General features: G+C 38.7%; 2 protein-coding genes and 1 pseudogene across 5 annotated transcripts in view; 1 reads left to right on the top strand and 2 right to left on the bottom strand.

The window, feature by feature from the left end:
* Positions 1-3306: 3306 nt before the first annotated feature.
* Positions 3307-4318, bottom strand: LOC125109720 (heterogeneous nuclear ribonucleoprotein A1-like; annotated as a pseudogene).
* A 12955-nt stretch (positions 4319-17273) lies between these two features.
* FBXO48 (F-box protein 48) lies at positions 17274-22097 on the bottom strand. Of its 3 annotated transcripts, none has more exons than XM_047746071.1 (4): positions 21962-22097; positions 21136-21279; positions 19577-19993; positions 17274-19208 (listed from the first exon to the last, which is right to left on the bottom strand). In XM_047746071.1, exons 3-4 carry the CDS (start codon positions 19955-19957, stop codon positions 19047-19049), a joined length of 543 nt encoding a protein of 180 aa, XP_047602027.1. In that variant the 5' UTR covers positions 19958-19993; positions 21136-21279; positions 21962-22097; the 3' UTR covers positions 17274-19046. The 3 variants fall into 3 exon arrangements, with proteins under 3 accessions (XP_047602027.1, XP_047602028.1, XP_047602026.1); XM_047746072.1 differs by having other exon boundaries at positions 21136-21373; positions 21962-22048; XM_047746070.1 differs by lacking the exon at positions 21962-22097 and adding an exon at positions 21661-21955.
* A 175-nt stretch (positions 22098-22272) lies between these two features.
* Positions 22273-24067, top strand: part of APLF (aprataxin and PNKP like factor) — an 84603-nt gene continuing 82808 nt past the window's right edge. Inside the window, exon 1 of one of the 2 annotated variants that reach the window (XM_047746069.1) lies at positions 22273-22578. In XM_047746069.1, coding sequence (XP_047602025.1) covers positions 22483-22578 — 96 coding nt within the window. In that variant the 5' untranslated portion in view covers positions 22273-22482. The remainder of the gene's footprint in view (positions 22579-24067) is intronic. The other variant, XM_047746068.1, reaches the window with a different exon arrangement.

The raw sequence follows: 24067 nt of genomic DNA, 5'->3' as shown, positions 1-24067 counted from the left end.
GTTGTGGTTATGTAGGAGTGTGTGCATGTCCTTGGGAATATATGCTACAGTATTTATGAATAAAACACCATGAGACCTCAGAATCTACTTTCAAATACAACTCAAACAAAAGTGTTTTTACTGTCGACCAGTGGTTCTTAATCAGGGACATTTGGCAATGTTTAGAGAGATTTTTGGTCGTCACAACTTGGGAAGGAGGCTACTGGCACCTCTAATGAGTGGAGGCCAGAGATTCTGTGAAATATCCAGCAAGGTACAAGAAAGCCCCTTAAACTACTCCAGATATCAATAGTGCCAAGGTTTAGAAATCTCATATAGATAGAAAGAAGGCAAACAGGGCTACAGTTGGGTAATCTAGGTGATTATATGATTATATTATTCTTTCAACTTTCCTGTATATTTGACAATTTCAAGATTAGATATTTATTTATTTTTTAAGATTTTATTTATTTATTTGACAGACAGAGATCACAAGACGACAGAGAGGCAGGCAGAGAGAAAGAGAGAGGAAGCAGGCTCCCTGCCGAGCAGAGAGCCTGATGCGGACCTCGATCCCAGGACCCTGAGCCAAAGGCAGAGGCTTAACCCACTGAGCCACCCAGGCACCCCAAGATTAAATATTTAGAGGAAAAAGAAAATTTATAAAATATATATAATCAGGGGTGCCTAGGTGACTGGTTAAGTGGTTTTGACTCAGGTCATGATCCCAGGGTCCTAGGATCAAGCCCTGTTTCCCAACTCCCTGCTCAGCGGGGAGCCTCCTTCTCTCTCTCTCCTGCTTCCCCTGCTTGTGCTCTCTCTCTGTCAAATAGATTAAAAATTTTCTTAAAAAAAATAAAAAATACATATAATCAAAGGAGTCTAGGAGAGAAAAAGGAAGCTGCATTAATAAAACAATAAGCCGCTCATAGGAAAACAATGGTAAACATTTTTTTTTTAAATTAACCCAAGAATAAAGAAATGACAGAAAATTGTGCCTAGTCTACTCATTGGCAATAAAACCACAGTCACCACATTAAGTTGAGAGATTTTCAAATGTGGTTTTTATGAAGCTTCTTTCATGTTTATATATATATATTCTTAAATATTTTTTAATATTTTATTTTTAATTTTTTTTAAGTAGCCTCCACACCGAACATGGAGCTCAAACTCATGACCCCAAGATCAAGAGTCGCATGCTCTATGGACTGAGCCATCCAGGTACCCTTGTATTTTCTTTTCTTTTTTTTTTTTAACTAGGCTCTCACTGTGTGATGATCAGATACATAACTTTGTCATATTAAAACTAAATCAAAATGAGCAAACTGGGAAACTAGCAGCCAGTTTCTTCCCTACATGGCTCCAAAGACACCCAGCTGAAAAATGAGTCTCAGAAAATAGTTACAAAAAAAAAAAAAAAAAATGTTTCCCTGACAACTTAATAGTTATGGTAACATAGTGTCATTGGAGTGGTTTGCAAGGCTCCTGTTTTATCTGATTTTATCACCCATTCTGCCCTGATTGGGCAGGGACTGGGAGGTGTTAGAAAATGCAAAATGGATTTACTAAAAGAGCGGGTTTCATTTGTGGCGGGGCTGAAGATAAAGGTACTGGGCTTTTATGAGACTTGAATTGCATCCCTTGGTTTGCGCTATTACCTTCTTTGGTGTCATTCAATCTCCGCCTTTCTTCATAGTCCTTACTCTTTCTTCCTTGCCCAGCATTGTTTTATGGTGCAGGGGGTGTAGAATGGGCTGGCATTTTGGTAACCTTCCCTACTGTACTTTCTAGCCCCAGTAATTCTTTTCTCTATGGCTCCGCATGCCTGACCATTTTTTACTGGAGGCAGACATTGCATAAGACCAGCTAGAGGCTCCAGGCGATGTCATCTCCCACCAGAGAGGGTTCAGCCTGTCCTCTGGTGGGAGATGTCAGAAATGGAGTGGTTTGCTCACCTTAATCATGTTAACGGTTGTAGCTGAATTGAGGCTGGAGCCCTTTTTGTAAGACCCCCCCAGGGGCTTAAAATTGAGAACGTGGCCTGTTCATCTGGGCTGCTGCCTCTGGTGGGTCCTCAGCTCTAATCACTGTCCCCTCAGCAGAGCGAGTTTCTGGGGAAACTCCACTCTGCTTCCCAAAGGCTTTCCTGGCTTAACTTCTTAGTCTCCAATTCAGCAGAGCTCCAGAATTTGGCAAATGTCTGAAGGAGACTAGCCATGTGTCAGATTTCGTTCTCTACCTGTCCCTTCTGGTGAGACCTCAAATCTCCGGTTTTATCTCTCCAGTACCTCCCACCCCACCCCACCCCTGAGACCACCCACAGATCTGCTCCTCCACCCAGGCCTTCTGTCTTGACAAAGTCCAGATTCTCAGGTTTTTGTATCACATCTGCAGTTGCCAAATGCTTCCATGGAAAAGAAAACTGCAGAATATCAGCTTGCCTTTTCGAGTTCACCCCTCTCCAGAATCTTGGTCTCTCTCGCCCTGGTTGCTATGGGGCTCTCCAATGCCTTTAAGTAGATGTTTTCTGTTTTATTATAGTTTTTCTACTTATTTGAGACAGTAGCATTGCTCTCATATATCCTTACTGTCTTTTGTTGTTTGTTTTTCCTATCAACTGCTGACAGTGTGATTAAATCTCCCACTATAATCATGGATTCTTTTACTTCATCTTGTAGTTAAATCAGATTTTCTTTCCATATGTTCATACCGTGTTATTAAATTCATTGACCGAACCACCTAGGCCCCCCTGTGTTATTAAATTCATATGAATAGAAAAAATAAACTTCATTATGAATTGTTTTTTTTATCCTTGTAGAGTTTTATAAAAAAATCTCTAGTAATGCATTTTCCCTTAAAAAATTAATTTGTCTGATATGAGGCATACCAACTTTCCTTTCGTTGATGTTTGCACAGTATATAATTTTCCATCTTTTACTTTACACCTTTATGTATCCTTATGTGTTGTTGTTTTTTTTTTTTTTTTAAAAAGACACATTTATTCAGCGTCATGATCAGACTATTACATTTAGCAATCAACAGCATGGGTGCAAAAAAAAAAATCTACATTAAAACCCTTTGTTGGAATGCTTTACACTTTCCACAGAACAGAAACTAAAATAACCTGTTATACAATTAGTCACAAATACAGTCCTCGAGTTTTTTTTTGCCCATACACATGAGTATTGTCTAAAACATGTCTTCTTTGTAGCAGCTAGGCCCTGCCACCACTGTGCTTGGCTGAGTTCACAAATCTGTTGTAACCTGTAGCTTCCCTGTCACTTCTCTGGCTCTCCTCTCCTGCTAAGCTTTGTTTCCTGGCAGTAATTAAAACCTTCTGCCACTGCCGTAGCTGCTGCTGCTGCTGGAACCACCATAGCCACCTTGGTTTTGTGGTTTGGCGAAGTATTGGCCTCCACCACCATAAGGGCCAGAGCTTCTGCCTCCAAAATTGCCTCCTTTCATGGGTCCAAAATTTGAGGATTGATTGTTGTAATTGCCAAAATCATTATAGCTTCCGCCACCTCCAAAGTTGCTTCCATCATTACCAAATCCGTTATAGCCATCCCCACTGCCACCATATCCACCACCACCTCGACTGCCACCAAAGCCACCTCGACCACTGAAGTTTCCTCCGCGACCAAAGTTGTCATTCCCACCAAACCACCTCCACGACCACCACCAAAGTTTCCAGAACCACTTCGACCTCTTTGGCTGGATGAAGCACTAGCCATCTCTTGCTTAGAGAGCGCTTTCCTTACTTCACAGTTGTGGCCATTCACAGTATGGTATTTTTGAATGACAATCTTGTCTACAGAATCATGGTCATCAAATGTTACAAAAGCAAAACCCCTCTTTTTGCCACTGCCTCGGTCAGTCATGATCTCAATCACTTCGATTTTCCCATACTGTTTGAAATAATCTCTTAGATGATGTTCTTCAGTGTCTTCTTTAATGCCACCAACAAAAATCTTTTTCACAGTTAAGTGGGCACCAGGTCTTTGAGAATCTTCTCTTGAGACAGCCCTCTTTGGTTCCACAACTCTTCCATCCACCTTGTGTGGCCTTGCATTCATGGCTGCATCCACCTCCTCCACAGTGGCATATGTGACAAACCCAAAGCCTCTGGAGCGCTTGGTGTTTGGGTCTCTCATTACCACACAGTCCGTAAGTGTTCCCCATTGCTCAAAATGGCTCCTCAGACTCTCATCGGTTGTTTCAAAGCTCAGACCTCCGATGAAGAGCTTCCGAAGCTGTTCAGGCTCTTTGGGAGACTCTGACTTAGACATGACGGCGGTGGGAGGGGAGACTTTAACGATGCTTACTCGGCGGCGTCCACGGGCAGAAAGCTGTATCCTTATGTTTTGATGTATCTCCTACAAAATGCAGTCTGATCTCTTTATCTTTACACTAGAGCATTTAGTGTACTTATATTAACTATAATCAACAATACATTTGGTTGAAATTTCCCATCTCACTACTTATTTTTTGTTTATCCGGCTTGTTCCATGTTACTATCTCTGTATTTTCTTGTGTTAATTGATTTTTGTTTTAAATTAAATTGATTTTGTTTTAAATTAAAATTCCATTTTACCTTGGTAGTTAACTATTGGCTTGGTAGTTATATATTCCTTTACAATTCCTTTGGGTTTTACCATAGAGATTGCTTCGCATACCCATTACTTCCCAAAGCAGAACATTAATTGGCTTTTTTACTTTCTTCTTAGACAATGCAAGAAATTTGAGTTTTAAGTCCCATTTATGTCCTCCTTATTTAAATGCCATTGTTATCCTGTATTTTAATTCACTCTGTATTCGATTATTGTCTCATGCTTGTTCTTCTTTGAGATTTGTTCACATAGTTACCACTTTTCTTGCTCTCTAGTATTTCCTATACCTGAACCAGATGAAATCTGGAACATATTCCTTTTACCTTTTGAATAGAAGTCTGTTCGTGAGGAGTTCTCTTGAGTTTTTGTGTTCCTGAGTATGTCTTTGCTTCACCTTCTTTCTTGCAAAGTATCTCCTCTGAGTACAGAATTCTAGGTTGGTGGTTTCCTTCTTCCGAAAGTTTCTTTGAAGATAACATTTCTTTGTTCTTGTTAAGAAAAAATCATTCAATTTAATTATTGAGCATCCAGAGGTAGTTTTTCCTTTTTCTTTGGCTGCTTTCATTTTTCTCTTGGTCTTTGTTTTTTAGCAGATTTAATGTGTTATGGTTGAGTGAGTATATGATTTATTTAACATGTTTGCAGATTGTATGGCTTCTTGAATCTGTGACTTGAGGTTACTCATCAGTTTTAGAAAGTTTGTGGCTGTCATTGCCTCAAAATTGCTTCTGCCTCATTCTATCCCTCGTTGTCTTCTTAGACTCTAAGTACACATATATTAGCACTTCTCAATTAATATTTTCCCACTGTCCTCTTCTCTGTATTTTTCATTCTTTTCCTCTCCTTACTTTATTCTGGATATTTTGTTGGCTCTTATCTTCAGATTCGCAAATGCTTTCCCCTTCTCTTCAGCTGGGTTTAAGCTGCTGTTAAACAGCAGATCTCTCTCTCTTTCTTTTATTTATTTATTTTTTTTAAGATTTTATTTACCTGACAGAGAGATAGCACAAATAGGCAAAGAGGCAGGCAGAAGGAGAGGGAGAAGCAGGCTCCCTGATGAGCAGGGAGCCCGATGCGGAGCTCGATCCCAGCACCCTGGGATCATGACCTGAGCTGAAGGCAGCCACTTAACTGACTAAGCCACCCAGGCACCCAGCAGATCACTTTTTTAACTTATTTTTTTAATACGTCATTCTTTTTAGTTTAAAATTCCTATTGGCTCTTTCTATTATTTTCAGTCCTTTTGTTGAAATTTTCAGCATACCTTTTATCTCACTGATTACCTCAAGCTTTGTTGTTTTGGAAGCTTCATCTGATAACTCCAACTGTAGGTCTTTTCTATTGTGTCTTTCTGTTTTTATTCATGTTACCATGACTCCTTATTTATATGTGTGTCTGTATGTATGTGTGTCTGCATCAGACACTGATTTTAAAAAATGTTTGCAGACATAATGTGAAGCCTATAATGTTGATCTTTTTCTCTCGGGAGGACTTTTTTTTTTGGTTCTGCCAGATATTTAAGGCATTATTATTCCGGGATCCTCACATGCTACTTTCAGAGACTGAGGTGTTTTGAAAGTGCTTGATTCCCTTGTGAGATTTTATGTACTTCCAGGTCACTCCCATTCCTAGGGTGCAGTCCTTCTGGGTCCCAAACTACAAGAGGGAATTAGTAAGGAGAGGGTTTCCCCATTCCCCTACTCTGAGTGAGTCCTAGATTCCACTCATTGTCCTCATAGTCTCAAGAGGCTTTTAGCATCTACTTACCTCTCAATTACTCTTGCAGAAATTAGCAAATGCTCCACGGCAAGATTAAACTTAATCATGGACTTAGCTCTCTGGTTCTCTTTCTTTTTCTAGTAACTGGTCCACTATTTCTTTACTATCTGGTTAGCTCCATGATGCCTTCTGGTAGAGTACATTTTTTGCTTGAGGTTTTCAAGTTGTCCTAAGTAGGAAGGCTTAGAATTAACTGTTCTATTAGCAGAAATGTTAAGTTCTATGTATCTAATATTGATTTCCTCTGATTTTCTAGATATTTGTATGGGAGGCATTCCCTGTTAGTCTTAGTCCTTTATGTTGCTTCAGTGTAGGGACTAAGTGTCAAAATTATAAAAGGCACTATACTCTAGTGGTTTAAAACTTAGTCTCTGAAATCAAAGGGATTTGGGTTTAATTAGTGGCTTTACATCCTCATATATTGATATTTAAACTAACTGGAAAATAACTTGAAGATGATTTCCTGGGTTCTTTGAAAGTCTAATTATGAAGATGAAATATAATTTATATAATAAATTATACATAATTTATGACCTATAATTTATGACCTATAATTTATATATAATTATATTTATATAATATATAATTTTATAATAAATTATAATATATAATTTATTTAATAAATTTTATGTAGATACTTATTAATAAATATTATATAATTTTATATAATAATTTATATGATAAATTATAGCTATTATAAACCCATTTAGCATAGGTTTAGTCAAAGGGGAATACTCCAGAAACAGGTTCTTGAAAAAAGAAATTTTGGTTCTATGGGAAAATAACCCTTTGAAAGAAGAGATTTGGTGATTACCCCCTCAAGCAAATAATCAGACTTACTCTGTCACACAGTAAAACAATTAGACATTATGTGCCTTCTAATGTGGTACATTAAGAAGTCTATTAAATCCATCTATATATAATTGCTAAATCAAATCATGAAGAGATGATCAGCATATAATTTAAAGAACGTTTTATGAGAAAACGAACCTGAATTCTTAAAGAAACAATATTCTGAAAAAAGTCAATATTCTGAAAAAAGTCAATATTCTGAAAAACAAAACCAAAGGCAGAGGGATGTTTCTGGTTAAGAGAGATTAAGAAGCCATAAAAAAAATTACATGCACTTGTAAACCTTGTTTGGATCCTGAATTGAAAAAAAACTATCTATTTTGGGGGCCATTAAGAAACTTTAAATAAGGGCGCCTGGGTGGCTCAGTGGGTTAAGCTGCTGCCTTCGGCTCAGGTCATGATCTTAAGGTCCTGGGATCGAGTCCCACATCGGGCTCTCTGCTCAGCAAGAAGCCTGCTTCCCTCTCTCTCTCTCTGCCTGCCTCTCCGTCTACTTGTGATCTCTCTCTGTCAAATAAATAAATAAAAAATCTTTAAAAAAAAAAAGAAACTTTAAATAAAGATTGTAAATTAGGTTATATTATTGAATCAATATAAAATTTTAGGTATGACAATGGTATTGCATATAGGAGAATATTCTTAGGAGATGCATGTTGAAGTACTTAGGGGTAAAGTACCATTATGTTTGCAACTTAGTTTCCAATGCTTCAACAAAAATAAATAATAAACAAAACAAATGTGTAAATATTAACAACTGATATATCTAGGTGATGATGTATATAAGAATTTTTTTTTTTAAGATTTTTATTTATTTATTTGACAGACAGATCACAAGTAGGCAGAGAGAGAGGAGGAAGCAGGTTCCCCACTGAGCAGAGAGCCCGACGTGGGGCTCGATCCCAGGACCCTGGGATCATGACCTGAGCCAAAGGCAGAGGCTTTAACCCACTGAGCCACCCAGGTGCCCCAAGTTTTTTGTCTTATGTTTTTGTTTTTCTGTGTGTTTGAAATTTTTTAAAATAAAAAGTTGGAGGAACATTCTTGGATATTTCATTCAAGTTACTCAGTCTCAGGTAAGTTTTTAATTATTAATTCAATAAAAATTTATTGTGCACTCACTACATGTTACATTTTCATAGGTGCTGGGGAGTGGTGATGGACTAGATAGATGAGCTCATTCTCTATTTTTCAGTTTCCTCATCCATAGAAAGGATGTAGAGTAATAGTGTCCCCTATATAAGCAAGCACTATACTTGGTTCAGAGTAGGCACTCAATAAATGTTGGCTGTTACAATTAATCAATGTTCTCCATTGTTGATCTAATTTCATCTATTTGATGATTTTGGTCTTTCAATTCTACTTTAAATAAAAATGTGTGCTCTTTCATCTTATGTATTATTTTTCCTATGATGTTACTAGTCATCTTATTTTTGTTACTATTACTATGGCAATTGAAGTTTTGGAGAGAAGATATTATATGAAATCAAAGCAAAGATGAAATTAAAGTGGTTAGGGATATATTTTTCTTTTTCTTTTTTTTTTTTAAAGATTTTATTTATTTATTTGACAGAGAGAGATCACAAGTAGGCAGAGAGGCAGGCAGAGAGAGAGGAGGAAGCAGGCTTCCCGCGGAGCAGAGAAGCCGATGTGGGGCTCGATCCCAGGACCCTGGGATCATGACCTGAGCTGAAGGCAGAGGCTTAACCCACTGAGCCACCCAGGCACCCCAGGGATATATTTTTCAATTTAGGCTTTTATTTACTTGAGTATTCTAAGGTCTGAAGTTCTTATTCATGCAGATTTTATTGATGATTATGTTCAGGTCTAAGATTGGGTTATAGACTAGAGAAACTAAAGTAAGGTTTCTAAATTTAAAAAATATTAGATCTTGAACTGATTAAATATTAAATAATGCTGGAAACTCCTTAATATTCTACACCAACAATCTTGCCTCTTTAAGAAACTGTGTTTATGTAACATGTTATTTTATCTATGAGTAAGAGCACTGCTTCCCTCCATTCTACTCCACCCACTCATGTTCTCAGATGCTAATGGCTTGCTCTGATAAAGGTACAGTTCATTCTAAGCCCTTGACACAAAATTTATCATTAAGTTCCCAAATATTCCTTTCTGTGTGGACTGTGATCATAGCTTATAATTTATTATGCAAAATAATTTTAATGCTATTGTACTAAAAGCAACCAAATAAAGGTTATTCATATAATTTGCAAAATAATACTTAAAACTCATTAGGGTGGAGAGGAACAAGATGGTGGAGGATAAATATTATTGGTCCCAGGAGTTCAGCTAGTTATCAAAGCATTCTGAACACCCACAAACTCAACAGGAGACTGAAAAGAAGAGCAGCAATTCTAGGAACAGAAAAGCGACCACTTTCTGGAAGGTAGGATGTGGAGAGAAGTGAATCTGAGGCAATATATGGGAAGATAGACTCCGGGGGAAGGGGCCAGCTCCCAGCAAGGGGTAGAGCAGCAGAGCTCAAAACCAGAACTTTTAGAGGTATGTCCCACTGAGGGATGTTGCTCCAGAGCCTAAGTGGGGGTGGAGCCCTTGCGGGGACAGTTTGCTCTCAGGACCTGCAGGGTCACAAAAAGACCAGGGGTGTGAGTGTGGCAGAGCACCCAGCTATCAGAGCAGAGAAGTTGGCTACAGAGATGGAGCCGAGGTGGGGGCTGTTAGCTTGGGGTTACCTTAAATCGTGATCCAAGGCGCAGTCGGGCCACTACTCTTCAAGCAGGGACCCCACAAACAGCAGATCCAGGGAGACCCCCTCCTTCCTTCTCTGAAAGGAGTGGCACAGGAGCACACTTCAGGAATCTGCTGGGTTTGGAGACTCCAAACGGGGCATGTGTGCCAGAGACAGAAATGCTCGGTCACAGGCCAGGTGAGCACGGAGTGCAGCTGGAGACCAGGGAGATGGGAGGAATTGACTGCTTTTCCCCAAGGGCACACTGAGAAGTGGGGCCCAAACTCTTGGCTCCTACAGACTGGAGATTGGGAGGCCGCCATTTTCATTCCCGTCCTTCAAAGTTGTAAGGAAAGCGCGTTTAGGGAACAAAAGCTCTGGAGCACGAACGTGAGCAGATTACTTAGGCTGGCCCCTGGCAAGAGCAGTGCTATTCTGCCTCTGGCAAAGACATTTGAGAATCACGGCAACTGGCCCTTCTCCCAGAAGATCAGCAAGAACATCCAGCCAAGACCAAGTTCACCAATCAATGAGAACTACAAAACTTCAGAACTTGTGGAATATGGCCCATAAAATTCATGGCTTTTTTTCCCATGATTCTTTAGTCTTTCAAAGTTAAATTTTTTTAATTTTATTTTTTTCCTATTCTATTTTTAAAAGTTTTTCCTCTTTCCTATTTTAAAATTTTTAAACTATTTTATCTTATCAATACATTTTAAAAAAATCTTTTAAAATTTTCATTGTTATTATCATATTCTATCCCTTCATTGTATTTAACCTTATTTTTTGTATACATATATGTTTTTCTTTCTTTAAAATTTTGGGATACAGTTTCTTTTAACAGATCAAAATATACCATAAATCTAGCACATGGCTTTGTTCTAGTCTCCAGTTTGATCACATTCTTTCCTCTTTTTAAAAAATTTTTTATTTTACTATTCTATTTTCAACCAACTTATCATCAATTCTTTTTTTAGAATCTTTTAAAATTTTCATCTTTACAGTCCTATTCTATCCCTTCATCATGTTTACCCTTATTTTTGTGTATATATAAATTTTTCTTTCTTTAAAATTTTGAGAGGCAGTTTCTTCTAACAGACCAAAACAATACATCTAAAATCAAGTGTGTGGCTCTGTTGTATTCACCAATCTAATACATACCTACATATATCATATATATACATATATCATACATATATATGTATACACTCACACACACACACACACACACATATATATTTTCCCCCCCTTCTTTCTTCTCCCCCCAGTTTCGGGTCTCCTCTGATTTGGTTACTGTATATTTTTCTGGGGTCCTTGCTATGCTTTTAGTATTTTGTTCTCTCATTCATCTGTTTTTTTTATTATGAAGTATTTTATTAACATATAATGTATTATTTGGTTCAGGGGTACAGGTCTGTGAATCATCAGTCTTACACTATTCACAGAACTCACCATAGCACATATCCTCCCCTATGTCCATAATCCAGCCACCCTATCCCTCCCCCCACCCCCTGCAACCCTTAGTTTGTTTCCTGGGATTAGGAGTCTCTTATGGTTAGTGTCTCTCCCTGCTCCTATCTTGTTTCATTTTTTCCCTCCCTGCCCCCCCATGCCCCCCCGCTCTGCCTCTCATATTCCTCATATCACAGAGATCATAGCATTCATCTATTCCTATCTGGATAAAATGACAAGGTGGAAAAACTCACCTCAAAAAAAAAAAAAAAAAAAAAAAACAAGAGGCAAGAGGCAGTACTGATGGCTAGGGACCTAATCAATACGAACATTAGTAAGATGTCAGAACTAGAGTTCAGAATGACTATTATCAAGGTGCTTGCTGAGCTTGAAAAATGCATAGAAGATACTAGAGAATCCCTTTCTGGAGAAATAAAAGAACTAAAATCTAAACAAGTTGAACTAAAAAAAAAACCCTATTAATGAGGTGCAATAAGAAATGGAGGCTCTTACTGCTAGGATAAATGAGGCAGGAGAGAGAATTAGTGATACAGAACACCAAATGATGGAGAATAAAGAAGCTGAGAAAAAGAGATAAACAACCACTGGACCATGAGGGAAGAATTCGAGAGGTAAGTGATACAAGATGACAAAACAATATTAAAATAATTGGGATCCCAGAAGAAGAAGAAAGATATAGAGGGGCAGAAGGTATATTGCAGCAAGTTATAGCAGAGTTTCCTAACTTGGCGAAGGGAACAAGCATCAAAATCCAGGAGGTACAGAGACTCCCCCTCAAAATCAATAAAAATAGGTCAACACCCCATCATTTAACAGTAAAACTTACAAGTCTCAGTGACAAAGAGAAAATCCTGAAAGTAGCTCAGGATAAGAGGTCTGTAACATAAAATGGTAGAAATATTAGACTGGCAGCAGACCTAGCCACAGAGACCTAGCAGGCCAACAAGGACTGGCATGATATATTTAGAGCACTAAACTAGAAAAATATGCAGCCAAGAATACTATATCCAGGTAGGCTGTCATTGAAAATAGGAGATAAAAAACTTCCAGGACAAACAAAAACGAAAAGAATTTGCAAACACCAAACCAGCCCTATAGGAAATATTGAAAGGGGTCTTCTAAGCAAAGAGAGAGCCTAAAAGTAACAGACCAGAAAGGAACAGAGACAATATACAGTAACAGTCACCTTACAGGCAATACAATGGCACTCAATTTGTATCTTTCAGTAGTTACCCTGAATGTAAATGGGCTAAAGGCCCCAATCAAAAGACAAAGGGTATCAGAATGGATAAAAAAAACCAAGACCCATCAATATGCTGTCTTCAAGAAACTCATTTTAGACCCAAAGACACCTCCAGATTTAAAGTGAGGGGGTGGAAAACAATTTACCATGCTAATGGACATCAAAAGAAAGCCAGGGTGGCAATCCTTATATCAGAGAAATTAGATTTTAAACCAAAGACTATAATAAAAGATGAGGAAGGACACTATATCATACATAAAGGGTCTTTCCAACAAGAAGATCTAACAATTTTAAATATCTATGCCCCTAACATGGGAGCAGCTAATTATATAAACCAATTAATAACAAAATCAAAGAAACACATCAACAATAATACAATAATAGTAGGGGACTTTAACACCCCTTACTGAAATGGACAGATCATCTAAGCAAAAGATCAAAAAGGAAATAAAGGTTTTGAATGACACACTGGACCAGATGGACATCACAGATATATTCAGAACATTCCATCCCAAGGCAACAGGAACACATTCTTCTCTAGTGCACATGGAACATACTCTAGAATAGATCACATCCTGGGTCACAAATCCAGTCTCAACCAGTACCAAAAGATTGGCATCATTCCCTGCATATTTTCAGACCACAATGCTTTGAAACTAGAACTCAACCACAAGAGGAAAGTTGGAAAGAACTCAAATACATGGAGGCTAAAGAGCATCCTACTAAAGAATGAATGGGTCAACCAGGAAACTAAAGAAGAATGAGAAAATTCATGGAAACAAATGAAAATGAAAACACAACTGTTCAAAATCTTTGGGACACAGCAAAGGTGGTCCTGAGAGGAAAGTATATAGCAATACAAGCCTTTCTCAAGACACAAGAAAGGCCTCAAGTACACAACCTAACCGTACACCTAAAGGAGCTGAAGAAAGAACAGCAAAGAAAGCCTAAACCTAGCAGGAGAAGGGAAATCATAAAGATCAGAGCAGAAATCAATGAAATAGAAACCAAAAGAACAGTAGAACAAATCAATGAAACTAGGAGCTGGTTCTTTGAAAGAATTAAGATTGATGAACCCCTGGCCAGACTTATTAAAAAGAAAAGAGAAAGGACCCAAATTAATAAAATCATGAATGAGAGAGATCACAACCAACACCAAAGAAATGCAAACAATTATAAGGACGTATTATGAGCAATTATATGTCAACAAAATTAGACAACCTGGAAGAAATGGATGCATTCCTAGGAACGTATAAACTACCAAAACGAATGAGCAATAAATAGAAAGACCCATAAACAGCAAGGACATTGAAGCAGTAATAATAAACTACCAAAACTGAACCAGGAAGAAATAGAAAACCTGAACAGACCCATCACAGGTAAGGAGATTGAAACAGTCATCAGTCTGGGCCCAGACCATCTGGGGCCAGATGGCTTCCCATGGGAATTCTACCAAACATTTAAAGAAGAATTAATACCTATTCTCCTGAAAATTTTCCAAAAAATAGAAATAGAAGGAAAACTTCCAAACTCATTTTATGAGGTGAGCATTACCTTGATCCCCAAACCAGACAAAGACCCCATCAAAAAAGAGAATTGCAGACCAATATCCTTGATGAACATGGATGCAAAAATTCTCACCAAAATATTAGCCAATAGGATCCAACAGTACATTAAAAGGATTATTCACCACGACCAAGTGGGATTTATTCCTGGGCTGCAAGGTTGGTTCAAAATCCGCAATTCAATCAATGTGATACAGTACATTAATAAAAGAACCAGAACCTATGATACTCTCAGTAGATGCTGAAAAAAGCATTTGACAAAGTACAGCATCCTTTCTTGATCAAAACTCTTCAAGTGTAGTGATAGAGGGTACATACCTCAATATCATCAAAGCCATCTGTGAAAAACCCACAGTGAATATCATTTTCAATGGGGAAAAACTGAGAGCTTTTCTGCTAAGGTCAGGAACATGGCAGGGCTGTCTACTAACACCACTGCTATTCAACATAGTGCTAGAAGTCCTAGCCTCAGCAGTCAGACAACAAAAAGAAATAAAAGGCATCTGAATAGGCAAAGAAGAAGTCAAACTCTCACTCTTTGCAAATGATACAATACTTTATGTGGAAAACCCAAAAGACTCCACTCCATAATTGCTAGAACCCATATAGGAATTCAGTAAAGTGTCAGGATGTAAAATCAATGCACAGAAATCCGTTGCATTTCTATATACCAACAGCAAGACAGAAGACAGAGAAATTAAGGAGTTGATCCCACTTACAATTGCACCCAGAACCATAAGATACCAAGTAATAAACCTAACCAAAGAGGCAAAGAATCTGCACTCAGAAAACTATAAACTACTCATAAAAGAAATTGAGGAAGACACAAAGAAATGGAAAAACATTCCATGCTTATGGATTGGAAGAACAAATATGGTGAAAATGTATATGCTACCTAGAGTGATCTACACATTTAATGCAATCCCTGTCAAAATACCATCAATTTTTTTCAAGGAAATAGAACAAATAATCCTAAAATTTATATGGAGCTAGAAAAGACCCTGAGGGGCACCTGGGTGGCTCAGTGGGTTAAGCCTCTGCCTTTGGCTCAGGTCATGATCTGAGAGTCCTGGGATCGAGCCCCACTTTGGGTTCTCTGTTCAGCAGGGAGCCTGCTTCCCCCCCTCTCTCTGCCTGCTGCTCTGCCTACTTGTGATTTCTCTCTCTGTGTCAAATAAATAAGTAAAATCTTAAAAAAAGAAAGAAAGAAAGAAAGAAAAGACCCTGAATAGCCAGAGGAATGTTGACAAAGAAAACCAAAGTTGGCAGCATCACAATTCCAGACTTCAAGTTCTATTACAAAACTGTCATCATCAAGACAGTATGGTACTGCCACAAAAAACAGACATATAGATCAATGGAACAGAATAGAGAGCCAAGAAATGGACCCTCAACTCTATGGTTAACTAATCTTCGACAAAGCAGGAAAGAATGTCCAATGGAAAAAAGATAGTCTCTTCAACAAATGGTGTTGGGAAAATTGGAGAGCCACATGTAGAAGAATGAAATTGGACCATTTCCTTACACCACACAGAAAAATAGACACAAAATGGATGAAAGACTTCAATGTAAGACAGGAATCCATCAAAATCCTTGAGAAGAACACAGGCAGCAACCTCTTTGACCTCAGCCACAGCAACTTCTTCCTAGATACATCACCAAAGGCAAGGGAAGCAAGGGCAAAAATGAACTATTGGGACTTCTTCAAGATCAAAACCTTTTGCATAGCAAAGGAAACAGTCAACAAAACCAAAAGACAACCGACAGAATGGGAGAAGGTATTTGCCAATGTCTTAATCAGATAAAGGGCTAGTATCCAAAATCTATAAAGAAATATAAGGATCTATAAAGAACAAACTCAACATACAAAGAACAAATAATCCAATCAAGAAATGAGCAGAAGACATGAACAGACATTTCTGCAAAGAAGACATCCAAATGGCCAACAAACACATGAAAAAGTGCTCCACATTACTCAGCATCAGGGAAATACAAATCAAAACCACAATGAGATACCACCTCACACCAGTCAGAATGGCTAAAATTAACAAGTCAGGAAACAATAGCTGTTGGCAAGGATGCGGAGAAAGGGGAATCCTCCTACACTATTGGTGGGAATGCAAGTTGGTGCAGTTACTCTGGAAAACAGTATGAAGGTTCTTCAAAAAGCTGAAAATAGAGCTACACTATGACCCAGCAATTGCACTACTGGGTATTTACTCTGAAGATACAAATGTAGTGATCTGAAGAGGCACCTGCACCCCAATGTTTATAGCAGTAATGTCCACAATAGCCAAACTATGGAAAGAACCCAGATGTCCATCAGCAGATGAATGGATAAAGACGTTGTGATACACACACACACACACACACACACACACACACACACGGGAATACTATGCAGCCATCAAAACCCCCAAATCTTCCAAATTGCAGTGATGTGGATGGAACTAGAGGGTATTGTGCTAAGTGAAATCAGTTAATCAGAGAAAGACAATTATTATATGACCTCTCTGATATGAGGAGTTTGGGAGGCAGGGTGGAGGCCATGGGGGGTAGGGAGGGAAAAAAAGAAAGAAGATGGGACTGGGGAGGGAGACAAACCATGAGACTCTTAATCTCAGGAAAGAAGTTGAGGTTTGCTGGTGGGTGCGGGGGTAGGGATAGAGTGGCTGGGTTATGGACCTTGGGGAGGGTATGCGCTATGATGAGTGGTGTGAATTGTTAAGACTGATGATTCACAGACCTGAAGCAGATATTATATGTTAATTTAAAAAAATTAAAAATTAAAAATTTAAAAACTTTTAAAAAACAACGAAAAACCCCCAAAACTCATTAGGATGACCCAGTAATTAAAAATAATTGATACTGGAGCACCTGGGTGGCTCAGTTGGTTAAGCAAATGCCTTTGTCTCAGGTCATGATCCTGGAGTCATGTGATCGAGTCCCACATCAGGCTCCCTGCTCAGCGGGGAGTCTGCTTCTCCCTCTGCCCCTGTACCCTCTCATGCTCTCTTTCATTTTCTCTCTTTCAAATAAATAAAATCTTTAAAAAAAATAAGTGATACTTTTGGGTTAAATTTATTTTCAAATATTTATTCCAGAACATAAAACAAAACATTTCTATTTCTCTGTTTCTCTCTTACAGCTTTTGAGAAGACTAAAACAATTATTCATGTATTTGCATTAATAGTAAGCAACCCATCTATCTTATGGGTTGTACATTGCATTTCAGTGCAGTGTTGTCTGCTAATAATATAGCAAATTATTTTTATTATACAGTCTGGGAAGGATTAAAATAAATAATATAGAAATAATTTAACAAGTCTTTGTGGAATACCTACTATATTCCAGGTTTGGGGAACATAAATATAAATAAATGGTCCCTGCCTTCAAGAAGCTCACAGTCTAAAGGGGGAGACAGACAAATAAAACAGACAATTTAATGTAGTAGACAGCTTTAAGAGTGGTATGTACACAGAACTAAGGGAACTCTATTGAAGGTCACTTAATCCAGAATGGTACAATCTAGGGATGGTTTCCAGGTAAAGAGGGTAAGTTTTACAAGAAAGTTTGCCAAGAAGAGAGTTAGGTGTGTGGGAGGTGAGAGGAATTTCTCTAGAAGGGATTGTTAATTAGTCTTAAAGATGGCACTGCATGGTCTTCAAGGCCCCTTCTAGTTGATCCTCACCTGCTTGATCCAACAAGGGGCTTTGCATAGAGTGAGGCATCTTTCTGATACTGTGTGTCTTTTTAAAATACAGCTTCCCTGGATTCTTCTTTTTTGTGCTATGGAGCACAATTAAAAAGAAAATGCTATACTAACCAAAATGTTTTGTAGATAGTTTTTTTTTTTTTTTTTAAACCATGGTGCTAACCACAGATTCAGAATGAACAATCTGGTATAGTAAGTACCATACAATCTACTTTTAAGAAAAAGAGAACAAAAGTTAAACTGAAGGTTCCTGGAGAGCTATAAACTCCAACAAGTCAGGTATATGGGGTTCTCTAAAATAATACATATATTTTTTCTTTGAAATGTGAGGAAAACAAAAAGGACCTGAAGTCCTTTGTCTTGGTTATCTACCAGTAGTACACTAGATGGTGCTAAAAGGTTGTTAGAAAGAAAGCTTTTGCCAAGAAAAACTGGCAGTTCAAGTGTTCTGGAAACTTTCCATATGTCCCTGAGAGCAGTTCTAGGTCAGTAGGCAAGTGATGGGAATCTTACTCTCACAAGTTTTAGCCTTCCGGTCAGGTTAATTTTAAACTAAACCTCAAGTTTAACACATTTTAAGATGGGCTCAGTGTTTGACAATTCAATCTGATTCCACTGAAATGGACATTTTAAAGTTATTGAAATATAAATTGTACTCTATATTTAAACATATTGTGATGAATTTCATTTAGGTAGTCTTCCTAGCGGTCTACTTCCTGTTATGAGCCTAATTAGGTCTACTACTGAATGAATCTCTAATCAGTTTCTTCAAACGGTTTCCTGAATTTTTGAATTACTATTCAGTAGAAAATACGAATCAAACTCTCATCATTAAAGTAGTGCAATATGCTGTTATAAATACATGAAGCAATACATTTTGAAATCACTCCATCAGTATAGTATTTCCTACATAGACATTTCATGATTTTTTCTACCTTACAATAAAACCAGAAAAATTTTTATGAAAGTGCAGAATAAAAACAAAATTTGACTTTCATTATTTTCTACTTAGTTTTCTTCTAAATGTTAAACATTAAAATGGTAAACAACAACAACAAAATGAACCTAAGAGTCATTTTAGTTTCAAAGTCTCAAAGTTATAAGATCTTGGTAATTTTTCAGCTTATCTTTCCAGTTCTGCTTCTAGAATTTCCCCCCATGTATCTACATCCATTGGGAACATGATTTTTTCTGGTAGGCTCAGAGGAGAACATATGTTGCTGTATCTACCACTTAGCCATTCGTGTTTCACTTTACTCTTCTGGTAACTCCTCAGTAGTATTACCTGAAAGAGATAAATCATCATTGTTAAAGAACGTAGTAGGTGGTTGGTGAGTGAGTTTGTTTAAAACCAGAGGAGTTGATTGATAGGGCTGAAAAGAATATAAGTATTTACACTGATAAACACATATACTAATAAATGTGTTGTGTGTGTATGCGTACATGTGGGCATATGCATACGGGTACACATGCAAGGAGAGCCACAGAGTTTGCTGTGAGTTTTGGATAAAGTAGAAGGAAGTACCTAACAGAGGAATATGCCTAAATTTAGGATTAAAAAAAATGTAAAAGAATGGATGGGATGGTTTGTAAGAGAAGAGTAACTTCAAAAGCCAACACACTCTGTATGCCACTCTGTCTAGTAAATCCTACCTCCTTATGAAGAAGGTGGAGTTGGCCTACCACCACATTGTCAAAAACACTACAGACTACAAAGACTAAACTTATTCTCCAGGAGTATCCACTTTCTAGATCATCGTCTATTTCTCTTTGGCATACAGTTCCTAGAGTCAAGCAATGAGGTTTCCGCAAGGAGTCACTGTTTCTTACTATGTTATTCCAGCTCTTGCAGGTTAGTGAAGCCCTGCACAGACTCCCAATGTCTAGCTGACTGAAAATTTTAAAAGTAACTTCTGGAGGTAGCAGTTCAACAAAGTTATTTTGACTCTTTTTTTTTTCCTTCTCAGCATCCACAGAATTCAATTCTATGCCAGAAATTCTTGAATTATGGTTCCTCTCGGAGTTTTTCTGCATAGCTTGATGTCTTAGCAAATTATCCTCATGTGTAACCTAAAAGGCAAAGTTTAAACATGCTCAGTCTCTTCAGATCAGACTATAGAACCTACTCTGAGCCAGATACGTTCTGGGTATGATTTAAAGAATCATAACTTTCTTGACTTGAGTTTTTCAATCTGTAAAATGGGGCCAATGATGCATCTCTCCTCTGTGTTCTTACAAGGATTAACAGGGATTATGTGTAAAGCACTTAGCTTCACATCTGAATTGCACGTGGGAGGAACTCAACACATGTTACTTCCCTTCTTCTTTTTAAATGTTTTTGTTAAATGGGTTTGTTTCTAAAAATTTGTTTTTCTCCTCCCAAAGAACATTACCTAATAAAGAGAAGTGATTCTTTACAGACTATAATTTGAATTTAGTAGTAGAAATGACTGTTGTAGGAACATATTTGATTCTAAGCATTTGCCCAAAATATTTCTGAAAATGTGTTTGATTCAATTCTCTTAAACTCCTGAATAGTTGTCTGTGGGAACTGATGCCTTGTCATTAAGTTCTTTATCTACAATTTGTGACTTAATCATAAACCTGATGGACTTTTGTAGCTTATATAATTATTTATCTACTTGTACCTAGTAGGTAGGTGTTCACAGTCAACATAAATACTATCTGAAATAGACAAGAGGTCGAAGTCCTGGTTACAATGATGACACAAGGACTCAAGTATTCAGTTCAGATTAGTGTTTTAGAAATGGCCTCTTGAAGCTATCCTACATGCATAATTATGAACTAAGAAGAGAAGTCATTGAAGCCATAAAGCAACAGTAACTAACAACTATAAACAATGTTTATGATTCAGCTAGGTACAGCATATAATTAAAGATTATATATATATATATATAAGGGATATATATATATATATATATATATATATATATAAAGGATATATATATATATATAAAGGATATATATATATACACACATATATGTATATTTTGGATATACATATCCAAAATCAGTTCAAAGCACGGAGCTATTTTTGCATATAAAGACAGCTCATATTACTTAAAATCAGCTTATTCCATATTGCACTTCCTTTTATAATGGGGGGGGTGACAATGCAGGAGGAGGGGTTTGTTAAATACTTCTTTTTAACTCAGCTAGTGATTATTCCCTTTTCTAGACATGTTACTCACCTATGTTTCTGGACTTGCCAAGGCCACAGTTGCTCCCATTCATTTGGTTGTTTATGATCCGAATTAGCTATGGTGGTTAGAATTTTAACGTCTCTGCTCAACAGAGGACTTCCTCTCGAAGTTTTGGGGAAGTGAGGAAGCAAACTGATAGAAACAAATTCATGAGTCAAGAACAAATTTTTGCCACGGAACTCATCTCTCTCCCCGTCAATACAAACCAAGCCAAACTACTATATTCCTGGAAAAAAAAAAAAAAAAAACCAACTCATATTAAGAGAACGTTACCGTGCATTTAGACATTTGTTACTTTTCCCAGAATCTCAATGGGGAATAAAATGCGTCCTCTAGTTATTGTTCTTCCTCATGAGGCAAATTAATTTTTTGAATTTAACAGTTGGGGATGCCTTGGTGAGGTTCCTAAACCCTCACTAGGCATCTTCTTCTAAGCTCAGTTTTGACTGGATACCTGGAAAACTATCCCTCTTCTGCCGCTTCTTCTTCCTGAACCATACTATGCTGAATTACCTTTCTATTTGGGTAAGAGCTCGCCCCTTTTCAGGTGTCACAGGGAGCAAGGGATCGGGAGGCAGCGCAGATCAACCCCACGGGTCAGAAGGAATGACCCCACATCCCACTGAGCCACCCTCCTTGAGGGTCTCGCGCAGTGTGCAGCTGCCCGAGTCCCAAGAACACGGAGCAATGACAAATAAGCGACAATAACAACCGTCAGCACCGACTGTCACTGCAGTTCCAGAGGGCTGAGCAGAGGCTGACTGAGCAGAGGCCGAGCCATCCAGACGTGGGCTGAAAGGGAAGACCCTCCTACCTCCAGTGCCACAGTAGCTCCTCCCGCGAATTAACTCCTTCGGAATTCGAATCCTTCGCCATAGTCCCTTCAGTCCCGCCCTCTGTTGGCCCCGCCTTGCTGACTCGGATTTTGCACAGGCTAGAGAGAAGCGCGCGTTGCCTTTTGGGAGTAGTAGTTTTACCAGGACGCCTCAGCTCAACAAGAGAGGGGAAGCAGACGTCAAGGACTACAAGCCCCGACATACTTCACGGCGCGGTGAGAAAGGGTGGGGGTGGTTAGCCCGGGCTTTTAAAAAATAATTTTGAGGCGGAGTGTTGGAAGAATCTCGGCCGCGCGTCACTGGACGGAGGGAGGGGGCGGGACTCCAGACGCGGAGCTGGGACCCCAGCTGCGCGAGGCCTGGAGACGTTCGAACGGAGCCTGTGCTCCCCCACCCCCTGCGTTTTTCTAAGGGCCTTCCTAGGACCGGCGCGTGTCCATGGAAGGCGGAAACGGCTGCGGGGACCGTCTCCTTGCGAAGGGGTGTAGTACTCGCCGCCATGTCTGGGGGCTTCGAGCTGCAGCCGCGGGACGGCGGCCCCCGGGTGGCCCTGGCGTCCGGGGAGACGGTGATCGGCCGCGGGCCGCTGCTGGGAGTAAGTGTGGCAGGGGGGCTCTGCCGGACCCGGAGAGCCTTGCTAGGTCCTCGCTGTTTCTCGAAGCCCTACTCCCCGTTTCTGGCTTCCCCGCTACTACGGCCCTGCATGTCTGGATTTTAGAAGTCTGCGAGCAGCACGTTTTTCAGTCAACTTTAACCAACTCAAACGTTTCCTTCTGTTGCCTTTAAAAAGTACTGACTTGTATTATCGTTATTACAGTCTTACCCAGAGGTCGGCAAGCTAATGTCCCTGAGTCCCAATACAGCCTGTTTTTTACCGGCCCACGTAGTAAGAACGGCTCTTAAGTTTTAAAATGTGAAATGTAAACAAACAAAAAGCCTGCTAGCCTTTCAGGGAGAATCATTGACCCACGGGTTGAGGATATTGTCTCTTGGCCTGACAAGGTACAGTATTTATAGTAGACTCTGGCCCTTTACAGAAAAAGTTTGCCAACTTCTGATCTTAGCTTTCCTACAGTAATTTCTTTTAAGCTTTTGGCCTCTTGTCGGACTGCCTGAGCCTTATATTGTAATAGTTTTTTCCAATAATATCAGCAGCTAACCCTTATGTACTGTGTAATGTTCCTGGTGATGATCTAAGGTCTTAACCTATACCAACTTTATAACCCATTCAAAATCCTGTGAGTTAGGTGCTCTTACTATCTTCATTGTTCAGGTGTGAAAATGGAGCCCTAGAGTGGTTATTTAAAGATTTAGGACACATAGTGCCACTGAGCTATATATTCTCCACCCTCCTTAGGATGTTTAAGAGTTAGAAAATTTTCCTGTTGCGTTCTGGAATTACATAGGTGTCTACATAAAACATGTATTATTGTCTTAACATTTAGCGTATCTTGTTTAGTGCCTACTTTGTGTAGCACATTTGCAGGTGGTAGCACTGTGGTGGAGATGTGGGTCTCTGCCTTCAAGGGGTTTTCTCAGGCTATGGAGACAAACCTGTGTCAGTGAACTAGTATCAGAGTAAAGAGTGTGGATTATTATCCGGGTTCACTTTCAGTGTCTAAGTGGAACAGTTAGGCCTTAGGACCCTTCTCTGAGCAGGAAAAGGAGTGGTAATTGGGGGTTCTGATGAGGTCAGTCCTAAAGCGGTGTGTGTATATGTGTTTGTGTGCATGTGTGTACATGAAGTAAGGTATTGAGAAAGTTGAAGTTTACTTGCCATTTATTTGTTTTATTTGTTATTAACATATAATTATTATGTTATTAACATATAATTATTATATGTTATTAACATATAATGTATTATTTGTTTCCAGGGTACAGGTCTGTAATTCATCAGTCCTACACAATACACCACACTCCCCACAACACATACTCTTGCCAGGATCCATCACCCAGCCATCCCATCCAGCACCCCTCCACTTCAGCAACTCTCAGCTTGTTTCCTGAGATTAAGAGTCTTTTATGGTGCTGTTTATTTTTTAACTGGACAAGTAATTACTTAAATGTTTTGATAACATTCTGTT

Source organism: Lutra lutra, chromosome 9, assembly GCF_902655055.1.
Source record: "Lutra lutra chromosome 9, mLutLut1.2, whole genome shotgun sequence".
Lineage (NCBI taxonomy): Eukaryota > Metazoa > Chordata > Mammalia > Carnivora > Mustelidae > Lutra > Lutra lutra.
The sequence above is the reverse complement of the archived record's forward strand: the minus strand, read 5'-3'. Positions and strand labels throughout refer to the sequence as shown.